A 21231-nucleotide genomic window follows, 5' to 3' on the forward strand; every position below is an offset into this window, starting at 1 on the left:
AACAGCATATGCTGTTTAGGTATGTTTTGAAGCATGGCAGCTGGTTTGAGCTGGTTTAAGCTGGCCCTTAGTTGGTCCTTAGCTGGTCATGAGCTGGTTTAAGCTGATCAAGTGCTGGTCCTAAGCTGGTTCTAAGCAACTAGATCCAGCTCATTTTCATTTGGCATCCTCTCATTCTCCTCTCATAAGAGTCATTATCAGGAGGCCTCTGCTTTCCATAGGACCCATCTCCGGCCCCTTAGTATATTTGGCCCAGAGATGCTGACTGTGAGTCAGGCAGGGTTGAGCTTTCAGCACAAGAACATTAAGCCTTTGTTTTTCCACCACTATTTCCTTGAAGTTAATGCCTGGCAAGATGAAAAATCTGGCGCTACCAGACTGTTAAGCTCTGCCCCGTTAAGGAAGGATTAAAGACTTTCCTTGCATAGGGCGTGAAGCTTATGTTGTGGCCTTAGGGAATAGCGTCACTGACAGTTCCGTGTTTAGACCTGACTGAGGTATTGGTCTCCAGCATCTAAGTCTGTTGAGCCTTTCTTCGTGCTTGTCATAGCCATTTAGACAGTTATTCCCTCAGCATGGCGGAGTGGGTACTCATTCCCCAAAGTGTCTTTGGATGCAGCGCGAGTTCGCATTCGAAAAGGGAATGTCTCAGGTTACGCATGTAACCATGGTTCCCTGAGAAGGGGAAAGAGACACTGTGTCTTGCTGCCATGCTTCAGGCATACCTGGTCACGTCTCCTTCAGACAAAAATGCTGATAATGTGTATTCTAGTTGCCCTTTTATACTCATGGTCACATTAGCAGTGACATCACGGGCTGTCGCAGGCCAACATCATTGTCGCGTCTGTTACACGTACTTCAAAGATCGTCATGTCGGAGGCCCAATTACTAACTCCCAAGTGCTCCCCGGGTGCAACAGCAAAATAGCTGCCCACTGCTCTGAGTTTGTGTGTCCAAAGTTTGCAGTGTGTGTGTGTGTTCACTACTCCTAATGTGTGTGCACAAACTTGGATGGGTAAAATGCAGAGGACAAATTCTGAGTATGGGTTTCCATACTTGGCCTTCACATGTCATTTTTACTTTCACAAATTTCTGTTGTTTCCATAATGTCATTATGGAAAATAAATACAATAAAAATAATAATGTAAAATGGGTATACTTTACATTTAAGACGACGTATTTAGATTTATGTTATAAATTTAGAGCTTTTTTTATTTCACAGCTCTGCCAGTTAATGTTTGTGCTTTATTTATAGATTGTTAGATCATTCACACTAACAGAGGCGTCATGTCTCTCTCTAACCTGTATGTGATGTGTGTGCGCTGCCACTTCTGTCCAGTTAGTGCATAGCGCTTCTTCCTGCGGGATCCAGATACACCCTCAAGCTGGTCTGGTACCCCACATCTGGGTTTCTTCATCCAGCTAGAGGAGAAGGGAAGAGGAGTGAGGTAATTTCTGCCCTTCATCACGTAAAAAAAAAAAACTAGGTTAGATAAAGTTGCAGCTTTTTGCAAAGGCACAACTATAAAAGACTGAATACGGAAACGGAAAGTATTCAGACCCCCTTAAATTTTTCACTCTTTGTTATATTGCAGCCATTTGCTAAAATCATTTAAGTTGATTTTTTTTCCTCATTAATGTACACACAGCACACCATATTGACAGAAAAACACAGAATTGTTGACATTTTTGCAGATTTATTAAAAAAGAAAAACTAAAATATCACATGGTCCTAAGTATTCAGACCCTTTGCTGTGACACTCATATATTTAACTCAGGTGCTGTCCATTTCTTCTGATCATCCTTGAGATGGTTCTACACCTTCATTTGAGTCCAGCTGTGTTTGATTATACTGATTGGACTTGATTAGGAAAGCCACACACCTGTCTATATAAGACCTTACAGCTCACAGTGCATGTCAGAGCAAATGAGAATCATGAGGTCAAAGGAACTGCCTGAAGAGCTCAGAGACAGAATTATGGCAAGGCACAGATCTGGCCAAGGTTACAAAAAAAAATTCTGCTGCACTAAAGGTTCCTAAGAGCACAGTGGCCTCCATAATCCTTAAATGGAAGACATTTGGGACGACCAGAACCCTTCCTAGAGCTGGCCGTCCGGCCAAATTGAGCTATCGGGGGAGAAGAGCCTTGGTGAGAGAGGTAAAGAAGAACCCAAAGATCACTGTGGCTGAGCTCCAGAGATGCAGTCGGGAGATGGGAGAAAGTTGTAGAAAGTCAACCATCACTGCAGCCCTCCACCTGTCGGGGCTTTATGGCAGAGTGGCCCGACGGAAGCCTCTCCTCAGTGCAAGACACGTGAAAAAACACCTGAAGGACTCCAAGATGGTGAGAAATAAGATTATCTGGTCTAATGAGACCAAGATAGAACTTTTTGGCCTTAATTCTAAGCGGTATGTGTGGAGAAAACCAGGCACTGCTCATCACCTGTCCAATACAGTCCCAACAGTGAAGCATGGTGGTGGCAGCATCATGCTGTGGGGGTGTTTTTCAGCTGTAGGGACAGGACGACTGGTTGCAATCGAGGGAAAGATGAATGCGGCCAAGTACAGGGATATCCTGGACGAAAACCTTCTCCAGAGTGCTCAGGACCTCAGACTGGGCCGAAGGTTTACCTTCCAACAAGACAATGACCCTAAGCACACAGCTAAAATAACGAAGGAGTGGCTTCACAACAACTCCGTGACTGTTCTTGAATGGTCCAGCCAGAGCCCTGACTTAAACCCAATTGAGCACCTCTGGAGAGAACTAAAAATGGCTGTCCACCAACGTTTACCATCCAACCTGACAGAACTGGAGAGGATCTGCAAGGAGGAATGGCAGAGGATCCCCAAATCCAGGTGTGAAAAACTTGTTGCATCTTTCCCAAAAAGACTCATGGCTATATTAGATCAAAAGGGTGCTTCTACTAAATACTGAGCAAAGGGTCTGAATACTTAGGACCATATGATATTTCAGTTTTTCTTTTTTAATAAATCTGCAAAAATGTCAACAATTCTGTGTATTTCTGTCAATACGGGGTGCTGTGTGTACATTAATGAGGGAAAAAAATGAACTTAAATGATTTTAGCAAATGGCTGCAATATAACAAAGAGTGAAAAATTTAAGGGGGTCTGAATACTTTCCGTACCCACTGTATATCCATATTGAAGTCAATGCATTATAGTGCTGGAGATGCTTAAAAAATATTTAATGCACAAAAACATGTCTGTCACGTTGTGGCTGTAATGAGTGCACAAAGATCAACAAAAAACTGTCTTTATTAAATCCAAAAAAGGTAACAAAGAACACAGGAATCAGATCACAGGAATAAGTTTAGCATAACCACACTAACAGAAAGAGACTGAACACTGAACAAAGTTGAACTATAAGGGCTTAAATACACAGGGAGACTAATCAAAGGAACTGGGAAAAGGTGAGTATTTAATTAGAAACTATGACAACAGATGAGTGATTAGGACTAAACCAAACAATGACAATGAAAAATAAGGGTACATTTACACAACAATGATGTGAAAAAAAAGAAAGAAAAAAAAAAGGAAACTTTTTTTTTTGTTTGTTTTGTTTTTTTGTATAGATGACAACACTGTCAAAACGATCCCCGTTCACACGGCTCCACAAAAATGACTAAAAACGTTATGCATGCCAGGTCAGTAATTGGCGGTGTCACTTTGTAAAGAAAGACAGTTACAGAGCACTGGCGCCAAACACGCATGCCTATAGACTAAACATGTAATACGCATGTGGATGCCGTTACCATTTTCACAGATCCACGTTTTTGTTGTTTACACAGAGATTATAACCATATCACTTTCAAAAGCTTGCACTTTGAAACCCGTTTCAAACCCGTTTTCAGGCCCCCAAAACACGTGTAAATGAGTTTTCCGTTTTTAGTTGAAAACTGTTGTGTAAACAGTCCCTAAGACTAGACGGAACATCACAAGACAAGAACATGACAATAAATAAATATCACAGACATTAAATATCACAGACACTCAGCACCAAATTATAGTAATCAAAATCACAATATCTGTAGCATCATGAAAAATTGCTCTTGAAACTCACTGTTGTCTTTCATAATAATCCTATTTTCAACTGCAAGTTACAGTAGAGATGAAATTTCACAATAACAACTAACATTAATTAGCATTTGCAAACCTACTTACACAGGATGTTTAGATAAAAGAAAATATATTTATTTATATCACAGAATGTGAAAAACAAGGCCTCGTCTTAATTATCAATAAACCAAAACACAAAGAGAATAAAAAGAACCGTTGAAAGAGAGAATGAAATTGACTGCAAGGTCAAACAGAGAGTGTTTATGCTCTATAACACTCTGCTATTCTCCTCAAATAACTTACACAAGCAGTAGAAAATGTACTCAAAATATTTTAGATTAGAAAATGGCTTGTGGTGTCCAAGCTAAACATCAGAGACCAGTGTTGAAACTTTCAGTCCAAAGAAAAAGTGATAAATTTTAATTAATGACTCATTTCCAGGAAACTGTGTCATTTGTGTCCCATTTGTGTCCACATGACTTACTACTGATATAATTACCATGGAAAACAGATACTGGATTTAGACATATTGTTTGATAGAGTTAATGTTTAGAGTTTTATGGACTTTTTGGAAAATCAGCCAATTTGCATCTCCTTATTCATTACCATTACAGTTTAATTGGATTACATAGAATATTTATTATAAAACTTTTACTGCAATAAAATATCATGGTTTCAGTATTTTTTTTTTCTTTCTGGCACCATATTAGGGAGTGAAGTCAAGTTTTTTGGACTACAGTACATGGTTCATTATGTACATGTCACTATGTTTGTGGTGTCATGATATTTTCTATTTAAGACCATTTCTAGCTATATTTGTGTTGACCTTAGTGAACTCAGTAACATTCAACCCTAAAACATTTGGAATGTAACTGAGTGAAATAGCTGTTGCACAAAAGATGTTTGGTAAGAGAAATGGGTCATTTTTTTCTTCTCTTTTTTTTCTATTATAGTGTGTAATTTATTACAAGGTACATTAACCGAATTTACTCAATTATCTATTCAGATTATAAGAAGCATACATGAATTCCAGACTTAATGTAACAGAGTTGAAAAAATAGCGCTTTAGGGTTAGGCTAATAAATAACTATTAGCATTTTGCAAGGCTGTAACCTTAGGATTAGAAGTAATAGTTTAAGAGTCTGCCATTAAAATACCATATAGTATATGGTTGGTCAAGTACCTGGGCTGGATTTCCTGATAACGTTGTCTCTTAGCTCGCTACGAAGACTCTAAAAGAAAACATTAACTGAAGATATACCTTTTCTAGGCTTGTCCCCGAACTATACCTTAGAATCAACCTTTCTTAAGTGCGACGTTACCAGGTGCTGTCCATGGCGGTGGTGATGAATTGGTTGATATCGATGACTCAAGAATTGATAATTCACTCTATGCAGGGGCTGCTTCACTGTGTTATGTGAGAAAGCAGTGGTCTTTATAAAATAATCACTTCAGAAGTAGAAATTGCATTTATCATGACTCATGGGATCTTATAAAAATAATACAAATTGCAAACTAAATCTATGTTGTAATTTATATTCTGAGGGCTCTATATTCTCGTGAGTTTAAGGCTACCATTATTTTAGAACATTATTTTATAACGTATTAATTCCTTGGAGATGCGTCATGCAGCTGATAGATATGTAGGTATAGCGTATATATAGTTATTTTCTTTTTTTACTCAAAATATCCACAAACTTGTTAACTATTTCATGAATTGTATGATATATTCTGATTGTAAAATATGTGGAAGTGAATGTGTTTTGTCACGCAATGAGTTGGCACTGCAATTCAGAGCTGTCGGATTTACAAAATTTTCCCCGAAATACATAAAAGTATGTAGCCGGTGAACTGGGAGAAGAATAAACTTTATTGTTTCATACACAATGTGTATCTGATGAATAAAACACTTCGTCAATTATATAACTGAAAGTGTTATTATTGCAGCTTCCATTGACATCAGTGTATGGATTTTTAACAAACTATAAATGTCTTTTTTATATAGTCTAGTACTTCATTCGAATGTGTATTTAAATGTCCGAAACCTAAAATAAACCTGATGTGGCTGAAAACACTGAATAGTTGTGATATACGACAAGCGCTGAGTGTGTCTGTCTCTGGCTCAGCGGCAAAGCACATTTGAATTTAGCAGTAAATCTTTGCATTTTATTCTTTGCCTAATTGAACACAGGGTGTATTACAACTTCAGAATTATATTCGTATAGACTGTCAACAGTGAAAAGGTATAGCTAAGAGTGGTCCAGACCAACCTTACAAACAAATGACTCACAGAAGGTATACTTAACTAAGAGCATTTCTGGAAACACGTATTAACGTTAAGGTACAGCTTAAGGTATAATTTAAGAACAACTTAGAGTTAAGAAAGTTTCGGGAAATCCAGCCCTGGAAAATATTATTTCCTTATCGAATTAAATAAAAAAAAAAATAATAATAAAAAAAAAAATCAATGCAGCTTCAAAACACTATACGATCCCAGCCGAGGGATAAGGGTCTTGTCTAGTGAAACGATCAGTCATTTTCTAAAAAAAAAAAAAAAAAAATTGTATACTTTTTAACCACAAATGTTTGTCTTGCACTAGCTCTGCGATGCGCCACACATTACATAATCACGTTGGAAAGGTAACGAGTAACGTAGGCGGAAGTACCGAGCAAGTGTTTAGAAAACGAACGGACTAAGTCAAACGGCCTTTACAAAAAAAAGGTAAAACAACGATGTCTGACAATTTTGAAGTTGGAGGAGAAAATGAGATGAGTTTTTCACCCTATCGCGGTACTTCCAGCTACGTCACGCGTGACCTTTTCAACGTGATTACGTAATCTATGGCGCATTGCAGAGCTAGTTCAAGTTGAGCATTTGTGGTTAAAAATTATATACGTTTTTATTTTTTTAGAAAATGACCGATCGTTTCACTAGATAAGACTCTTATTTCTCGTTTGGGATCGTGTAGAGCCCTTTGAAGCTGCACTGAAACTGCAATTTGGACTTTCAACCCTTGAAGTCCTTCAGCCGTTGAAGTTCGCTATATGGAGAAAAATCCTGGAATGTTTTCCTCAAAAACCATAATTTCTTATCGTCTGAAGAAAGAAAGACATCTTGGATGACATGGGGGTGAGTAAATTGTGATGTAAACATGAGTAAATTATCAGGAAGTTTTAATTCTGAAGTGAACTAATCCTTTAAATAGTGTACTTTGTAATTGTCACAAAAGGTAGTTTAGTACACATGATGAATATGATCAGGTTCAAAAGTCTTTAATGAATAATCCACACAAAAAAAAAAAGAAGAAGGCAGGCAGCGCAACAACCATCATACATAGACAATACCGGACGACTTACTAAAGAAACAAGGGAACTTATATACTGTAAGCAAACAAAGGGAACTAATTAGGAAACAGCTGAAATAAATGACTAAACAAATGAGTAACCATAGTAATTAACAAAACTCAGGCAGGAAGAAAACGCAGGAATGACATACATAATTACAAAACATAACTGTGACAGTAATAATGTTAAATGAAAGTTTTACTCTAAAGCACATTTTAAATCAAGTTTAAATGTTTTAATAATCTTTTGTCATGCTTTAAATAAGTACACTTGATGTGATAACCAACAACGTACTTGTAAAGAAGTAACATATAAAGTACTTGATTATAATTTGATTATATTATAATTGAATATATATTTGCTTAAATGTACTAAACTGCAACCATCCTTACAAATGTGTAATTACAAATAATTTAAATACATGACATACAGTACAAGTTTTAAAAAAAACAACTACATTTAAAGTATATTTTAGTTAGTTTTATTTAGTTTATTTTAGTGTTTGTCAGTACATTCAACAATGCATGATATTATTTCCGTAATAAGTACTCTTTTTAAAAGTGTACTTCATTTTCACAAAGGGTGTTTTGTTATAGTGTGTTGCTTCAGTGTAACAGGGGACACTTTACTGTATGTATGTGTGCGTAGCAGTACTCACTCTATAGTGTCCTTGTCTAGAGTCCCTGTGATGTTTAGTCCGTACTTGTGCTGCATGGCAGCAATAGCAGAATGCATGGTTTGGGCTGATCGCAGGACGGCCATGTTAGGTTGTGTATGGTGGAGGTAGCCATACCTCTGTAACCACGCCTGCAAGAGACAGAACAAACATAACCTGAAAACATGTCCTCAGCTAAACCCCAAGGATCAGCTGTAGCTTGAACAACAAAACAATGAATAAGAAGCTAAACATGCTCTCACAAGGCTTGGAGGGAAGCCTATGTTTAGGGCCTCATTTTACCCTGGTTCTCAGATGGTTTTGCTTGAGGAGGACCAAGATTGTATATTAGACACTGAGTGGTAGCCCATCAAAATACCAAAATTGTTTATCATACAAAAGTAACAAAAATTCCCTTAAAATCAAACATTGCAACTGATTAATATTTCCATGAATTGCACAGTCCCAACTTATATTTGACATGATAATAAATTAATAGAAATATTTACAATATTGTAAAAACAGCATCAGAAGTGCAATTTACCAGGCAAACAGGGCAACTACTGAGCTAAATATTGTATTTGTATTACCCATAACCTTGTGAAAAAGAAGTGTGCTTAATTGTATTGAATTTGCACATGTAGTGTACTTCAAATCTTAAAAGTATATTTAAAAAAAAAAACCTGTAGTTTGCAGGCAATATAATAATAAAAGACCACTTAAAGGGATAGTTCACCCAATAATGAAAACTCTGTCATCATTTAGTTGTTCCAAACCTGTATGAATTTCGTTGTTCTGCTGTACACAAAGGGAGATATTGGAAGAATGTTTGTAACCAAGCAGATCTTGTCCCCCATTGGGATCTGCTAATAATAAAAATACTGCCGAGTTTGGTTGGACATGTCATATTGCATTTGATGTCAACAATAAAAGATTTATATAGCTTCTTGCCTCTCTCTCTTTTTCTTATGTTGTTAAACATTACATATTGTTAGCTGCATTTTATTATTAGCAATTAGCATTGTTTCTTTTCTGCTCTCTATGATCCCTATGAACACAGTTGCGATCATATTTGGATTTCTCTGGTTGCCAACCACTTTTTTAGATGTTAAATAATGGCCAAAAACTTTCACAGTTACAATTTCATCATCAGTTTTAACATGTAACACCTTCCAGAAATGCTAACTGTGATAGCCTCGGGATTTAGATGAAATGTACAGAATACAGAATGGCATACTAGCATGCTGTTCTTACTACTTTTACCATACCTTTATATAGCAGAAATAGTAAGAGTAGTATGTTAAAATGTAATACTGAATACATCAAAAGGCACAACTAGAGAACGCTAATGTTAACATGTGAGCAAAATAACATTTTATTAACTCTTTTTATTGTAGAAATGAACTGTAATGGCCTGTTGCAATGCGTCCTATGAGAGCAGTGATTCGAGCAGAGTGGTGTTCTGAAGGTACATGTTAAGATCATTTCATTCCAAACAACATTATGCTGGAAAGAGCTTTTAAGATAATGTACTTGAGGTCAAATATGCTTTGAAACAATCCATAAACAAAAGGCAAACTAAACGTTTTAGTGCTCTGCATCCACTTAAGTCAATAATTCAATATGAATGTCTGTACGTATGATATATACGTGTGTGTTAGAGAGAGAGACACTGTATATATATAAAATATACCGTATATAGAAAAAATATTTAATACAATCTTAGTGTTGTACCTTGTAAAGGACATTAGGTTATATATTGTAGGCCTAGTTCTCGTTATGAGAGCAAAAACGGTTGAGAGCCAAATTGATTCTTCAGCACTAATCAGACCCTGCGTCTCTAACAAACACAAGGGCTGATTACTAATTTATATGAAGAAAACACAGATGTGCCATAGAGCCGTAGGGGTCTGGGATGGCAGGGTGTAACCATGGTGATAAAGAGTCATAGACAGCAGCAACTTTTGTCATCCTCCGGGTGTTGTAATCACTCTCTTGTGAAGCTATAAATACAGAGCACAGCCAAACTGATGCGCACTAAAGATGTCAATGAAAGAAAAAAAAAATCTGCCACGTTAATATACTCAATGTGTGTCAAATAAAACCAGGATCGCTCTGCGGGTAAACACACAGGCACTTTCACACTCATGTTTATTCATAAATAAAGCAATGTAATGAAAACATTAGGTGAAAAATGAAGCATCTAGCAAACATGATCGTATAATTAACATATTTTTTGCAGTCCAACAGTGTTCAAACATCCCCAACCAAAGGAATTTAATCCAAACGAGCCAACTAATTTCTTCAAGATTTGTTTTTTATATTTTTTTCACAAGTTTAATTGTTTATTGAGCCAACCAAGCAAAGAAAGAACAAAGAAAGAGGAAAAAATACAAATTTAAATCGTATACAAGATACTCTACCATTCAAAAGTTTTAGAAATAATGCTCATTTATTTGATCAAAAATACAGTAATAACAGTAATATTGTGAAATATTGTTACAGTTTAAAATAACTCTTTTCTATTTGAATATGTTTTAAAATGTAATTTATTCCTGTGATGTCAAAGCTGAATTTTCAGCATCATTACTCCAGTCTTCAGTGTCACATGATCCTCCAGAAATCATTCTAATATGCTGATTTGCTGGTCAAGAAATGTTTATTATTATTATCAATGATGAAATCAGTTCTGCTGCTTAATATTTTTGTGGAAACAGAGAAATAATTTTTTTTAGGATTCTTTGGTGAATAGAAAGCTTAAAAGAACAGCATTTATTTGAAATATAAACCTTAAACTTAACATTATTAATGTCATTTCGATCAATTTAATGTGTCCTTGATATTAATTTCTTTAAAAAAAAATAAAAAAAAATCTTTGAACGATCGTGCTGTCAGGTGTGTGCTTTGGCTCTGTTTAGTTTCAGTGTGTTTAAGGGGCCGTTTACATGACAGCATTGTAAAAAATTGTATTCGTTTTGGCTGTTCTTTTACAGGACAGCTCCATTTTAGGGTCACTTTGAAAACGGGTTTCAAAGTGACCATGTGAATGGGGATCGTTTTGACAATGGTGTCGCCTATATGCGAAAAATGCAAAGGAAAAAACGTTTCCATTTTTAGTACATGTTTGTTGTGTAAACGTACCTTGAGTTTGGTTCTACTTGTGCCCGTTTGCCAGTGTTCTTATGCTGTGTTCACGCCACCGCGTAATTACCGAAATGTCAAGATGACAACACGTGACGTTATATTCGTAGCTGTTCACGTCCTCAGATTAGGAATTATGAATCTGCAGTGGTCAGGGGGTACAGGGACCATGTGGAGCTACCACTTAGGAGTTTTCAGAAATTTCCCAGCTTACAAGCTGTAATAACAAGCTCTACGAGGACGTGAACGCTTTTTACGAGCCAGAATCTCGTAGTTACAGTAATTACGACATGGCGTGAACGCACCTTTAATCCTTGTTTGTTTCTATAGTTACTGATTACCTTCACCTGTTGTTCTTTGTGTTACCTCATTACTCTCTGAGTATTTAATAGTTTAGTTCACCCAAAAATGAAATTTCTGTCATTAATTACTCACCCTCATGTCGTTCCAAACCCACAAGACCTTCGTTCATCTTCGGAACACAAATTAAGATATTTTTGATGAAATCCGAGGGTTTCTGAACCACACATAGGCAGCAACGTCATTGCACCTTTTGCGGTCCAGAAAGGTATTAAAGACATCGTTAAAACAGTCCATGTGACTACAGTGGTTCAACCTTAATTTTATGAAGCGACGAGATTCTTGTGCACAAAAACAAAACAAAAATAATGACTTTATTCAACAATTTCGTCTCTACCCTGTCAGTCTCGTACGCAGTTGATGCATACAGAGCTTCCGTATTTACGTCGGCCGACATTGTTGAATAAAGTCGTTATTTTTGTTTTGTTTTTGCCCGCAAAAAGTATTCTCATCGCTTCATAAAATTAAGGTTGAACCACTGCAGTCACATGGACTATTTTAACGATGTCTTTAATACCTTTCTGGATGTCAAAAGGTCTTACGGATCAGATACCCTAGGATTTCATTAAAAATATCTTAATTTGTGTTCCAAAGATGAACGAAGGTCTTACGGGTTTGGGACGACATGAGGGTGAGTAATTAACGTCAGAAATTTAACTTTTGGGTGAACCAAATCTTTAAGACCTTAGTTTTCTCAGTTCTTAGTTCTGCCATAGCTAAATTACGTGGTTGTGTTGTATTATTCCTGTGTCTCCTGAGTTTTGTCTCTTCGTCGTGCTCTTTCTACTACAGCCGCACGTTGCAGGAGGCACAACCTGATTTCACCAAGTGCAACATGTTCCTGGATCAACATCTTTGTTGATCCTGGAACAACATTCCAATCAACCAATCAGAAGCCCTGTTTACACCTGGTATTAAGATGCATTTTGTTCAATCGGATCACAAGTAGATGTTTACACCTGGTGGGTTTTTGAGGGATAAGTTTACAGTTTATGTCAAGTTTACAACCAGGGTTAAGTGCTTCTACATCAGTGTTATTCCACTATCATTTCCCTCTGATTTTAGGAAAAATTTAGGTTTAAGAGTAGGGATAGGGTTAGGACTAAATTTTCGGACAGGAATGTTGTTCCTGGATCAACAAAATATGTTGACCCAGAAACGCGTCTAACTTTTTAAACATGCTGTAAAATCATTTTAAATAATCATTCGACCTAATACTTGATTCCATGTCTTACCATACTTCTCTGGTTGTCTAAAATTATTCATTCTGGGTGAATGTATGATATTGTTTTACACTTTTTAATAAAAAAATATTTTAGCTCCAGTCAAAATAATAAACCTTCTTATACTTTCTAAATCATACTGGTAAGAATTTGTCAACTGAGCAAAACCAGCTATCTTTGAATGACGCCCCATTTGTATTGTTAGGGAGAAAATCGTATTATTTATTTTGTGTATATCACCCACTTGCCTAATTGGCTTGATTCACTCAACACTGCAAGTTGATGGACCATTAATATTTTTATAACTGTAGACAGTGGTGCAAATTTGATCAAAATGAGCCAAATGATCTTTCCAGGATTTCTCTATAGTGTTTACAATAATACAGGCTTTCTTAATTAAAAGATTAAACTTTAAAAGAACCTGAATTATCTCTGTTTGACAGCATCTGACAGGAGTGAATATTACCCACCGAGAGACAAGATGCAAAAAAAAAAAAAAAAAAAAAGAGATGATGTGAATCTTTGTAAAAGACTAAAGCTGAATTCTCATAATGCATGTGCAAGCAGAACTTTAAAACATGAGGTATGATTTGAAAAGCGAGCCAGCTCAAGACAGGTTTTCTTGATGTTCAAAGTGCTTAGTCATTCAGTGGTGGTGGCGTGCATCCTGTCGCACATCTCGCCCTACCATGACAACATGAAAATGATCATTACCCAGAAGCTGCTGCCACATTTATACCAGATGGCAGAGACAGACAGAAAAAGGGCATGACGAGATGATGATGAAAACATCCTTCTGGAGGGCGTTGGAACAACAGTGTACCTTATGAAGACCATTGAGTGAATACAGGTTTTCTTGAAACAGAGTGCAACATCTGATCAGAAGCTGCAGTTTTATAGACAGATATGAGACTGTGTGCATTTGCATATTCTATAAGTACAGTCACATTCAAAGAGTCTGGTTTGAGTGTTTTGTCATTTATATCTGCAATACTGCACTGTAAAAGTTTTTGTTACATTTATGGCAGCTTTGAGTGCAAAAAAATTTTGCTTTTTTGACTGTATTGTATATTTTATTGTTCCCAGTTTTATGTTATTTAACCCAACTATTGTTTAAAATTACTATATGACTGGCTTAAAATGAACCCAAAATAGGTTGGATATTAAAAATCAGACACATAATTACTAGAGGCAACAATAATAATCTTTCTTAAAAGATAATGTTTCTTGTTTAATTATTATTTATTAAACTTATTAATAAATGTTAATTTCCAACATACTTTGGGTTCATTTTAAGCAAGCAATACAGTAATTTTTAAACAATAGTTGAGTTAAATAAAACTATCCCAGCAGGTTGGGCAAACATTTAACCCAACCGCTGGGTATGTCCATTTTCAACCCAACTTGGGTTGTTTTTAACACAGCATTAAACCCAGTGTATAGTTAGACAACTGACAGGTTTTTCCAAAGTATCATTTTTACATTCATTTCTCTTTAAACATTTTACGCTTTGTGTGTACATGAACCGCTCAAGTTCCAACTTGGGTCAGGGTCCAATCTGTTTCTGCTTAAGGGAGCATGTCTTTCTTCTCTTTCCACTGCAGAATTTTCTCACTTGTCTTTCTCTGTAGCTCATTCTCACTTTCTCTCTCTCCCTCTCACTTCTCTCATTTGCATCTTGCAGCAAAAGCCAATCAATGAAGTCAATTACAGGATTCAGTATATTGAAATGCAGTTGCATCCAAAAATGTGCTACTGTTTCCAGGCAAACCATTCTTTGTGCAAATTAGCTGCCATATTTTCCCGAGTGCAACACCATCAGTTTCCTAGAGGTCAGTGCCAGAACTAACCAATGGCACAGAGGTAAAACCTAAAGTACTGCTATGTAATCTGCCCACTAACCAGCAGCCAGGAATATACTAATCTCCTCTACCTCTCTCTTGCTTTTCTCTATCTCTTCCTCCTTCCGCTTTTCTTTCAGCAACTTACTGCTTAGCTAAACAACCCCCTTTATCTGCTTTCCATGCCTTTAATCAGTGAGTGTGTGTATGGTGAACATTACAGGTTTCAGGCCCACACAATACTGTGAAAATTGGTTTGTTTGCACTCTCTTCTCACAACACTCAAACAGATTTTTGGTGCTTGTCCACGCAAAGCTCGCAGCCATGATGCTCGGTTGTTGTGGATGGTTGCCAAGATGTTGCTATGTAGTTGCTAAGGGTTGATTTTTCACACGTTATTTTTCTCTGGGGTGCATTTCCCGTACAACGATGTAACTCGCTGATTAACTACCATACTATGATGCATCGTTGGAGAAACTAACCAACTAGTCACGACTGTTTCCTGAAACCATAGTAACATGGTCGTGCTTCTGTCGTTTAAACCACATTGGTTCAACAATATAGGACATCACGTGCAGAATACCTTCTGCTAATTTGATCTCCGAGATGCTGCTGTACTGAACATCGCACCCTAATGACTACTTCACTTCCATGGTATTTTGTGTGCTGGTTTCAGAAAACTCTGAACTGCGTTGGTAACGACTAAACTTGCGACCATTGTTGACTAACGATGCTTTCAGGAAATGCACCCCTGTTTAGTTCCAGTCACTATAAAGCCCCTCCTCCGAAAAGCGCAATGTGCTCTGATTGGTCAGCTAGACCAGTTTGTTGTGATTGGTAAACCACTTCGAGTGTTTGTTTTGGAAATATCAGTTCAAAAACAGTGTGCACTAATTCACTTTCATTGCAAGTGCTTCCCTGAGAAAACATAACTGTTTAATGTTTTGGCAAATTGGCGGTGAATTTGTATGAATTTGTACAATTTCATAAGAATTTTTACATTTAAACACATTGTTTACGTGGGTATACTACTGAAACAGCGAGTATTTTAACGTTTTCAGATTCCCTGTTCACTTCCAAGTGCTTCCAATTGTAAGTGCTTCCAACCCAATTTCATGGGAAAATGTAGCTATTTAGCATTTTGGTGAATTGATGGTGAGTTTGTACAATTTGATTGTATGATGATTTTTAGACAAAAAGTAAGCATGAAGGTCCACCTCTAAACTGCACCCTCAGTGGGGTGTAAGCAGATATGAAAACTTAAAAATTAAATTCACCACCAATTCGTCAAAATGTACTATAGTTATGAATTGCTATGAGAGTGTTTTTAAAGAGAAGTAGGGATATGTCAATATTAATTTTAACCCCTTAGCATTCCTGTAAAATTTGCCTAAAATGCCTAAAAAAGGCATACCCAAAGTAAATGGGTATGCTGCAGCACAGTACCATTTGGATTATATGCATGGTTTTGGTCTCTTTTGAAAGGTATGTGTACCGCGGGCGGTACAGTGGAATGCTAAAAGGTTAATCAACATTATGCTACAAGTGCTGTTCTAATGAACCAGGTATATCTAAGTCTATGGATTTTTTTCACCCTTTTTATCATGAAAATCACAAGTCTGATCACTTAGAAAAGTAATAGCATATCCATCTTTCATATCCATGCATGGCACAAATGGTTTTATGACCCCTTTATGACATCATGACAGATTCAAATGCATTTAAAACTTCTTAAATTGATCAATGGTCTGTGTTTATGTCCACTTATCATCTACAAAACCCACATCCCTTATCTGAACCGGTATGACCGTTTACAGTATCTCAGTGGTCAATAGTATGTAGCAACAACCTCTGACTCTCTATTAATCACATATAGAGCCAGCACTACATGAAATGTCATTACCGACTTAGCACTAAGCTAAGCACATTTGCACCTGTATGCGAAAGACACACGTAATTAAAGCCCTAGGGGCCCAATCTTGATTTCACTGCTGAATCCTTGAACCTTGCGCTCTCTAGTCTATTCCTAGTTCGGGATCAGAAGTCCCCCCTCTGAGCAGTCATTACTCATCACACACACACACACACACACACACACACACACACACACACACACACACACACACACATACACACAATCTCTCTCTCTTCCCCAAAGACCACTGACCTGTGCACTCAACTCACAACTGCTGCCAACCACTGCAGCCCTGCCAGCAAAAAAACCCACACAGGAGCTACAGTACATGGGTGGCAGAGAGTTGAGAAGAAGAAATAGGCTCTAGCTACTTAGAAAGTGAAGACTATTCATTTAGCATTCTGATGGCTCTGTCCCACTGGTATTGTTGTAAATTTGTGAAGGACAGTTTCATCAATACAGCCTGTTCCAAAACAGCATCAATATTATCATGACAATACTATGTCCACCGCAATCCACTGGCACAGCACCCTCTACATCTCTCGCCTCCCAGCCAAACAGAACCAGGCGGGTGACAAATTCTCTCAGTGTCAACAAGCGCTGCCAGCAGCACTAAACATCACATTTGCGCCCATTCCAGCCCAAAGGAGTTTGGGAGAGAGTTGCTAAGCAACTTACATAATCTTTATGTACTTCACATTATCACAAGAGTCTGCAGTTGAGTGAATCAAGGTCTTGCTTTCTCTGTCACCCCATTGATTGTCACATGACCAGCTAGAGGCATTTGATTGTCATCTCTGAGGGAATGGATTTGGACCTGAGGAAGGAGCAATAGCTCTGATTGTTCCTGATGTTTCTCTCTCTCTCTCTCTCTCTCTCTCTCTCTCTCTCTCTCACTCATGCCTCGGGTCTGTGAGTGTGCACTGTTAGGAGCTTGTCCATTATATTGCATAACAGTGTACGATTAAGTATGAAGCATGTTTAAAGGTATACTTCAGATGTCCATCAGCACACAAAATTGAATAGAATAGAATACTGTAGCATTCCTACTCAGTGCACAATTCTTGTCTACTAATTACTAAGAATGGTATTATAGAATTGTATCATTGTATTCTATTCTGGTTTGGTCAAATCTGCCTAATTCTATTTTGCAATTCAGAGTATTGCATAGACAGGAATTGTATTCTATTCCATTATCTTCTATTTTTTTTTTAGTACACCGGATTGGATTGAATCGACTAGACTAGAATGGAATAGAATAGCATTTCAGTTTACTTTGTATTACAAAATAGAAGCATTCTATTCATTCTTGTTTAGTCTAATCTACTTTATTCTATTCTGTAATTTGGTGTGCTAAGTAGACAGGAATGAAAGTCTTTACTTTGCTATTCCATCATTCAGTATAGAAAGTAGATTGGAATGATATTTTATTCTGTTCTTTTCTAATCCAGTGTAAACAGGAATTGTATGTTATTCTGTAATACAAGGTAAACAGAAATGCTTTTCAATTCTACTCTAGTCTATTTTATTGTATTCTGTAATTTGGTGTACTGAACAGAACAGAATATCATTCCTTTTTACTTTGTATACAGAATTGCGGAATACAACAGCATAGAATATAACATAATAGAACTGCATTCTTATCTTCTTGGTACACAGAATAACTGAAAAGGGTAAACCAGACTAGATTAGAATAGAATAAAACAGAACAGCATTTCTGTTTACCATACTAGGTATACCGAACAACAGAATAGAATTGTATTGATGTTTACTGAGCACAGATTAGACTAGACTAGAATAGAACAGAACAGCTGTATATAGCCTACCATAGCATATATTTAGACGGCACATGGTGCAGATCCACCAAGAGATTCAATGTGATTCTGTGCTGTCCTGGTTTATTTATGACCTGCAATAAGCTATATAATAGTTTTTGTAGGTCTTAGTAAAAGCAGGACGCGTATTCTCAACACAGGTTTTTGTGTTCATGACTCTCAAGCAGAAGATGCTGATGCTGATGTTGGGCCAGTCTTACCTCAACGCTAAAATGATACTCTTCGGCCGCTGAACAGCACATCCACACAGCGTGATGGAGCCAAAACAGCACCGCATACACACAGTCCAGCCTTCGCTTTTTAAGCAACGTAACGTTCATGTTTGTAGATTTGCTTTATATCCCTTTATCAATGACTGTTTATGTCTCTATCCTCGTATGTCAGTTAAGCAAGTGGCATTTTGGACCGAAGATGAAACGAACGGAGCGCGGAGAAGCATCGGCGTCCGCACATTTTGTCATTTGGCTGGCAATCCAAATTCCATCTTGCATATCTGATGCACTATTTCGAGACATTTCTTCTCCTTTAAATCGTTACTTTGGCGAACTGGCAGCTTGCTTTTCTATATTGAGCAGCATCCAGAGCGTAAGCACTGCGCATGCGCTCTGACTCACTGGGCAGTGATGCTTGTTGACTAGTAGGCACCATTCATTCTGCCTTCATTCTTCTTTCTCACCTGCCAATCACAGATCAATGAAGGAGTAAAAATGGGTCTTAGGTAGGCGGGACACTGAAACGGCTGGCTGATGGTAACCTCTGGCAAACGGCTGTTAAATTCGGTCACTCTCAGTATTCCCAGGCGTCAAGTATCCTTTTGTTTAATAATATAATACTACTTCTAATAATAGGCTAATAATAATCACTGATTCCTTAAGGAGTGAGCAGAACAGGGAACTTAATTTTTTTTTTTTTTTTTTTTTAAATCAAGGAATTATTTTCAGTTCCATATTTATTATTCTCTATGTTTGGGTGCAACCTCCTGCTTCCATTTTTTCGTGTTTTTCCCCTTTGTTCAGTGTGGTTAACAACCTTCGAATGACTAAATGTGTCAGATATGTATCATAAATATCCACGAAAATAGAAAAGTTGCTATTTTAAAAATGTTTTGGACATTTTGGAGACATTAAATAGCCTAATTAATTTTTTTTATTATTATTATTTGTATCACATTTATTTACATCTACATTTATCGTTGCATCACAAATATTGTGCAAAAATAGATATATATTGAAAAATGTAAGATTTGAAAGGTAGGCCTACATCTGTTGAACAGCGGACATTTCATGCCCACCACAAGATGGGGGTGGTTCACTATATTAAGAAATGTACAAGAAAATACATAAAAAAAAAATAAGCGTGTGTGTGTGTGTGTGTGTGTGTGTGTGTGTGTGTGTGTGTGTGTGTGTGTGTGTGTGTGTGTGTGTGTGTGTTGATCCCTATGAGGAAAACAGCTTAAATCATACTAAGTGATGTTTTTTGAAAATGGAAAAATACAAAAAGTTTTCTGTGATGGGTAAGTTTAGGGTTAGAGGATATAATATATGGTTTGTACAGTATAAAAATCATTATGTCGATAGAAAGTCCCCATAAAACATGAAAACCAAACATGTTTGTTGCTGTAATTTTAGTATTAAATTTATAGTTAAATGATTAGTTCACTTTAAAATGAAAATTACCCCAATATTTACTCCCCCTCAAGCCATCCTAGGTGTATATGACTTTCTTCTTTCTGATGAACACAATCGGAGTTATATTAATAAATATCCTGATGCATCCAAGCTTTATAATGGCAGTGAATGGGACCAACGAGTATGAAGCTCAAGAAAGTGCATCCATCCTTCATAAACATACTCTGTCACTGCGTCAGTTACTCTTTTTTCGTAAGTTTAATACGGAAGGCATAGGATGCAACGTAAGCGTTTTGAACTGCGAGAGGTGTTACACTTTCTTCGTAAGTTGAATATGAAAGGCGGTCTGACGGAAGCTAGATATTTAGCTTTTTTAAATTGTTAAATATGGATATTTTTCTTACACAAACGCTTCGCTTCGCTTCAGAAGGCCTTTATTAAACCCCTGTAGCTGTGTGGAGTACGTTTATGATGAATGGATGCATTATCTTGAGCTTACTCATTGGTCCCGTGCACTGCCATTATAAAGCTTGGATGCGTCAGGATATTTATTAATATAACTCCAATTGTGTTCATCAGAAATATGAAAGTCATATACACCTTGGCTTGAGGAGGAGTAAAGCTTGAGGTAATTTTCATTTTGAATTGAACTAATCCTTTAATACAAAAAAAAAAAATCTAGTGCCATATAAAGCATACAGACCTGCAAATTAAAATCAATTAACACTTCAAAATAGAGACAAATTACATTATGTGGTCATCATTTTTGCATATAAATAAAAAGATATTAAGTAGGATACTGCAGGATATGGCAGAATAAGTTCCAGCTTTTAAATAAAAAAGCCAATCACTGACTGATAAAATCATCGCTTCACTGCAGTGAAACATTTTTTATTTGTGCATCCTCACTTCCTTTCCTCATGTCTTAGCTCCACCTCCTTAGGATGCAAAGGAAGGATACACCTGTGTATCCTCACTCATGGCTCCTCTGAAAGCTTCCTTGCTCCGTGTTCCTCGCCTCCTCGCGGTGCAATTAGAGAATTGAGATGTCCTTCAAGATGGCTGAATTAGTTCGGTTTCTGGGTCACGGGCTGGTGGACAGAGGAGCGAAGAAATGAGGAAGCATCAATTTCAGTATTGAAAAGCACCCTCAGTCTTCTGAGACGCACGCTTAGGACTGCGCATGCACATTGGCTGATCTAACCTAAAA

General features: G+C 37.0%; 1 protein-coding gene across 2 annotated transcripts in view; it reads right to left on the minus strand.

Annotated features, from left to right (window-relative positions):
• The window catches only part of mmp16b (matrix metallopeptidase 16b (membrane-inserted)), a 36750-nt gene extending 17735 nt beyond the window's left edge, over positions 1–19015 (minus strand). For both annotated transcript variants that reach the window (XM_051878274.1, XM_051878266.1), the window contains exons 1-3: positions 18594–19015; positions 8082–8230; positions 1303–1422 (exon numbers count right to left, since the gene is read on the minus strand). In XM_051878274.1, coding sequence (XP_051734234.1) covers positions 1303–1422; positions 8082–8230; positions 18594–18713 — 389 coding nt within the window. In that variant the 5' untranslated portion in view covers positions 18714–19015. The remainder of the gene's footprint in view (positions 1–1302; positions 1423–8081; positions 8231–18593) is intronic.
• Between the last annotated feature and the right edge of the window lie 2216 nt (positions 19016–21231).

Source organism: Ctenopharyngodon idella, chromosome 2 (genome assembly GCF_019924925.1).
Source record: "Ctenopharyngodon idella isolate HZGC_01 chromosome 2, HZGC01, whole genome shotgun sequence".
Lineage (NCBI taxonomy): Eukaryota > Metazoa > Chordata > Actinopteri > Cypriniformes > Xenocyprididae > Ctenopharyngodon > Ctenopharyngodon idella.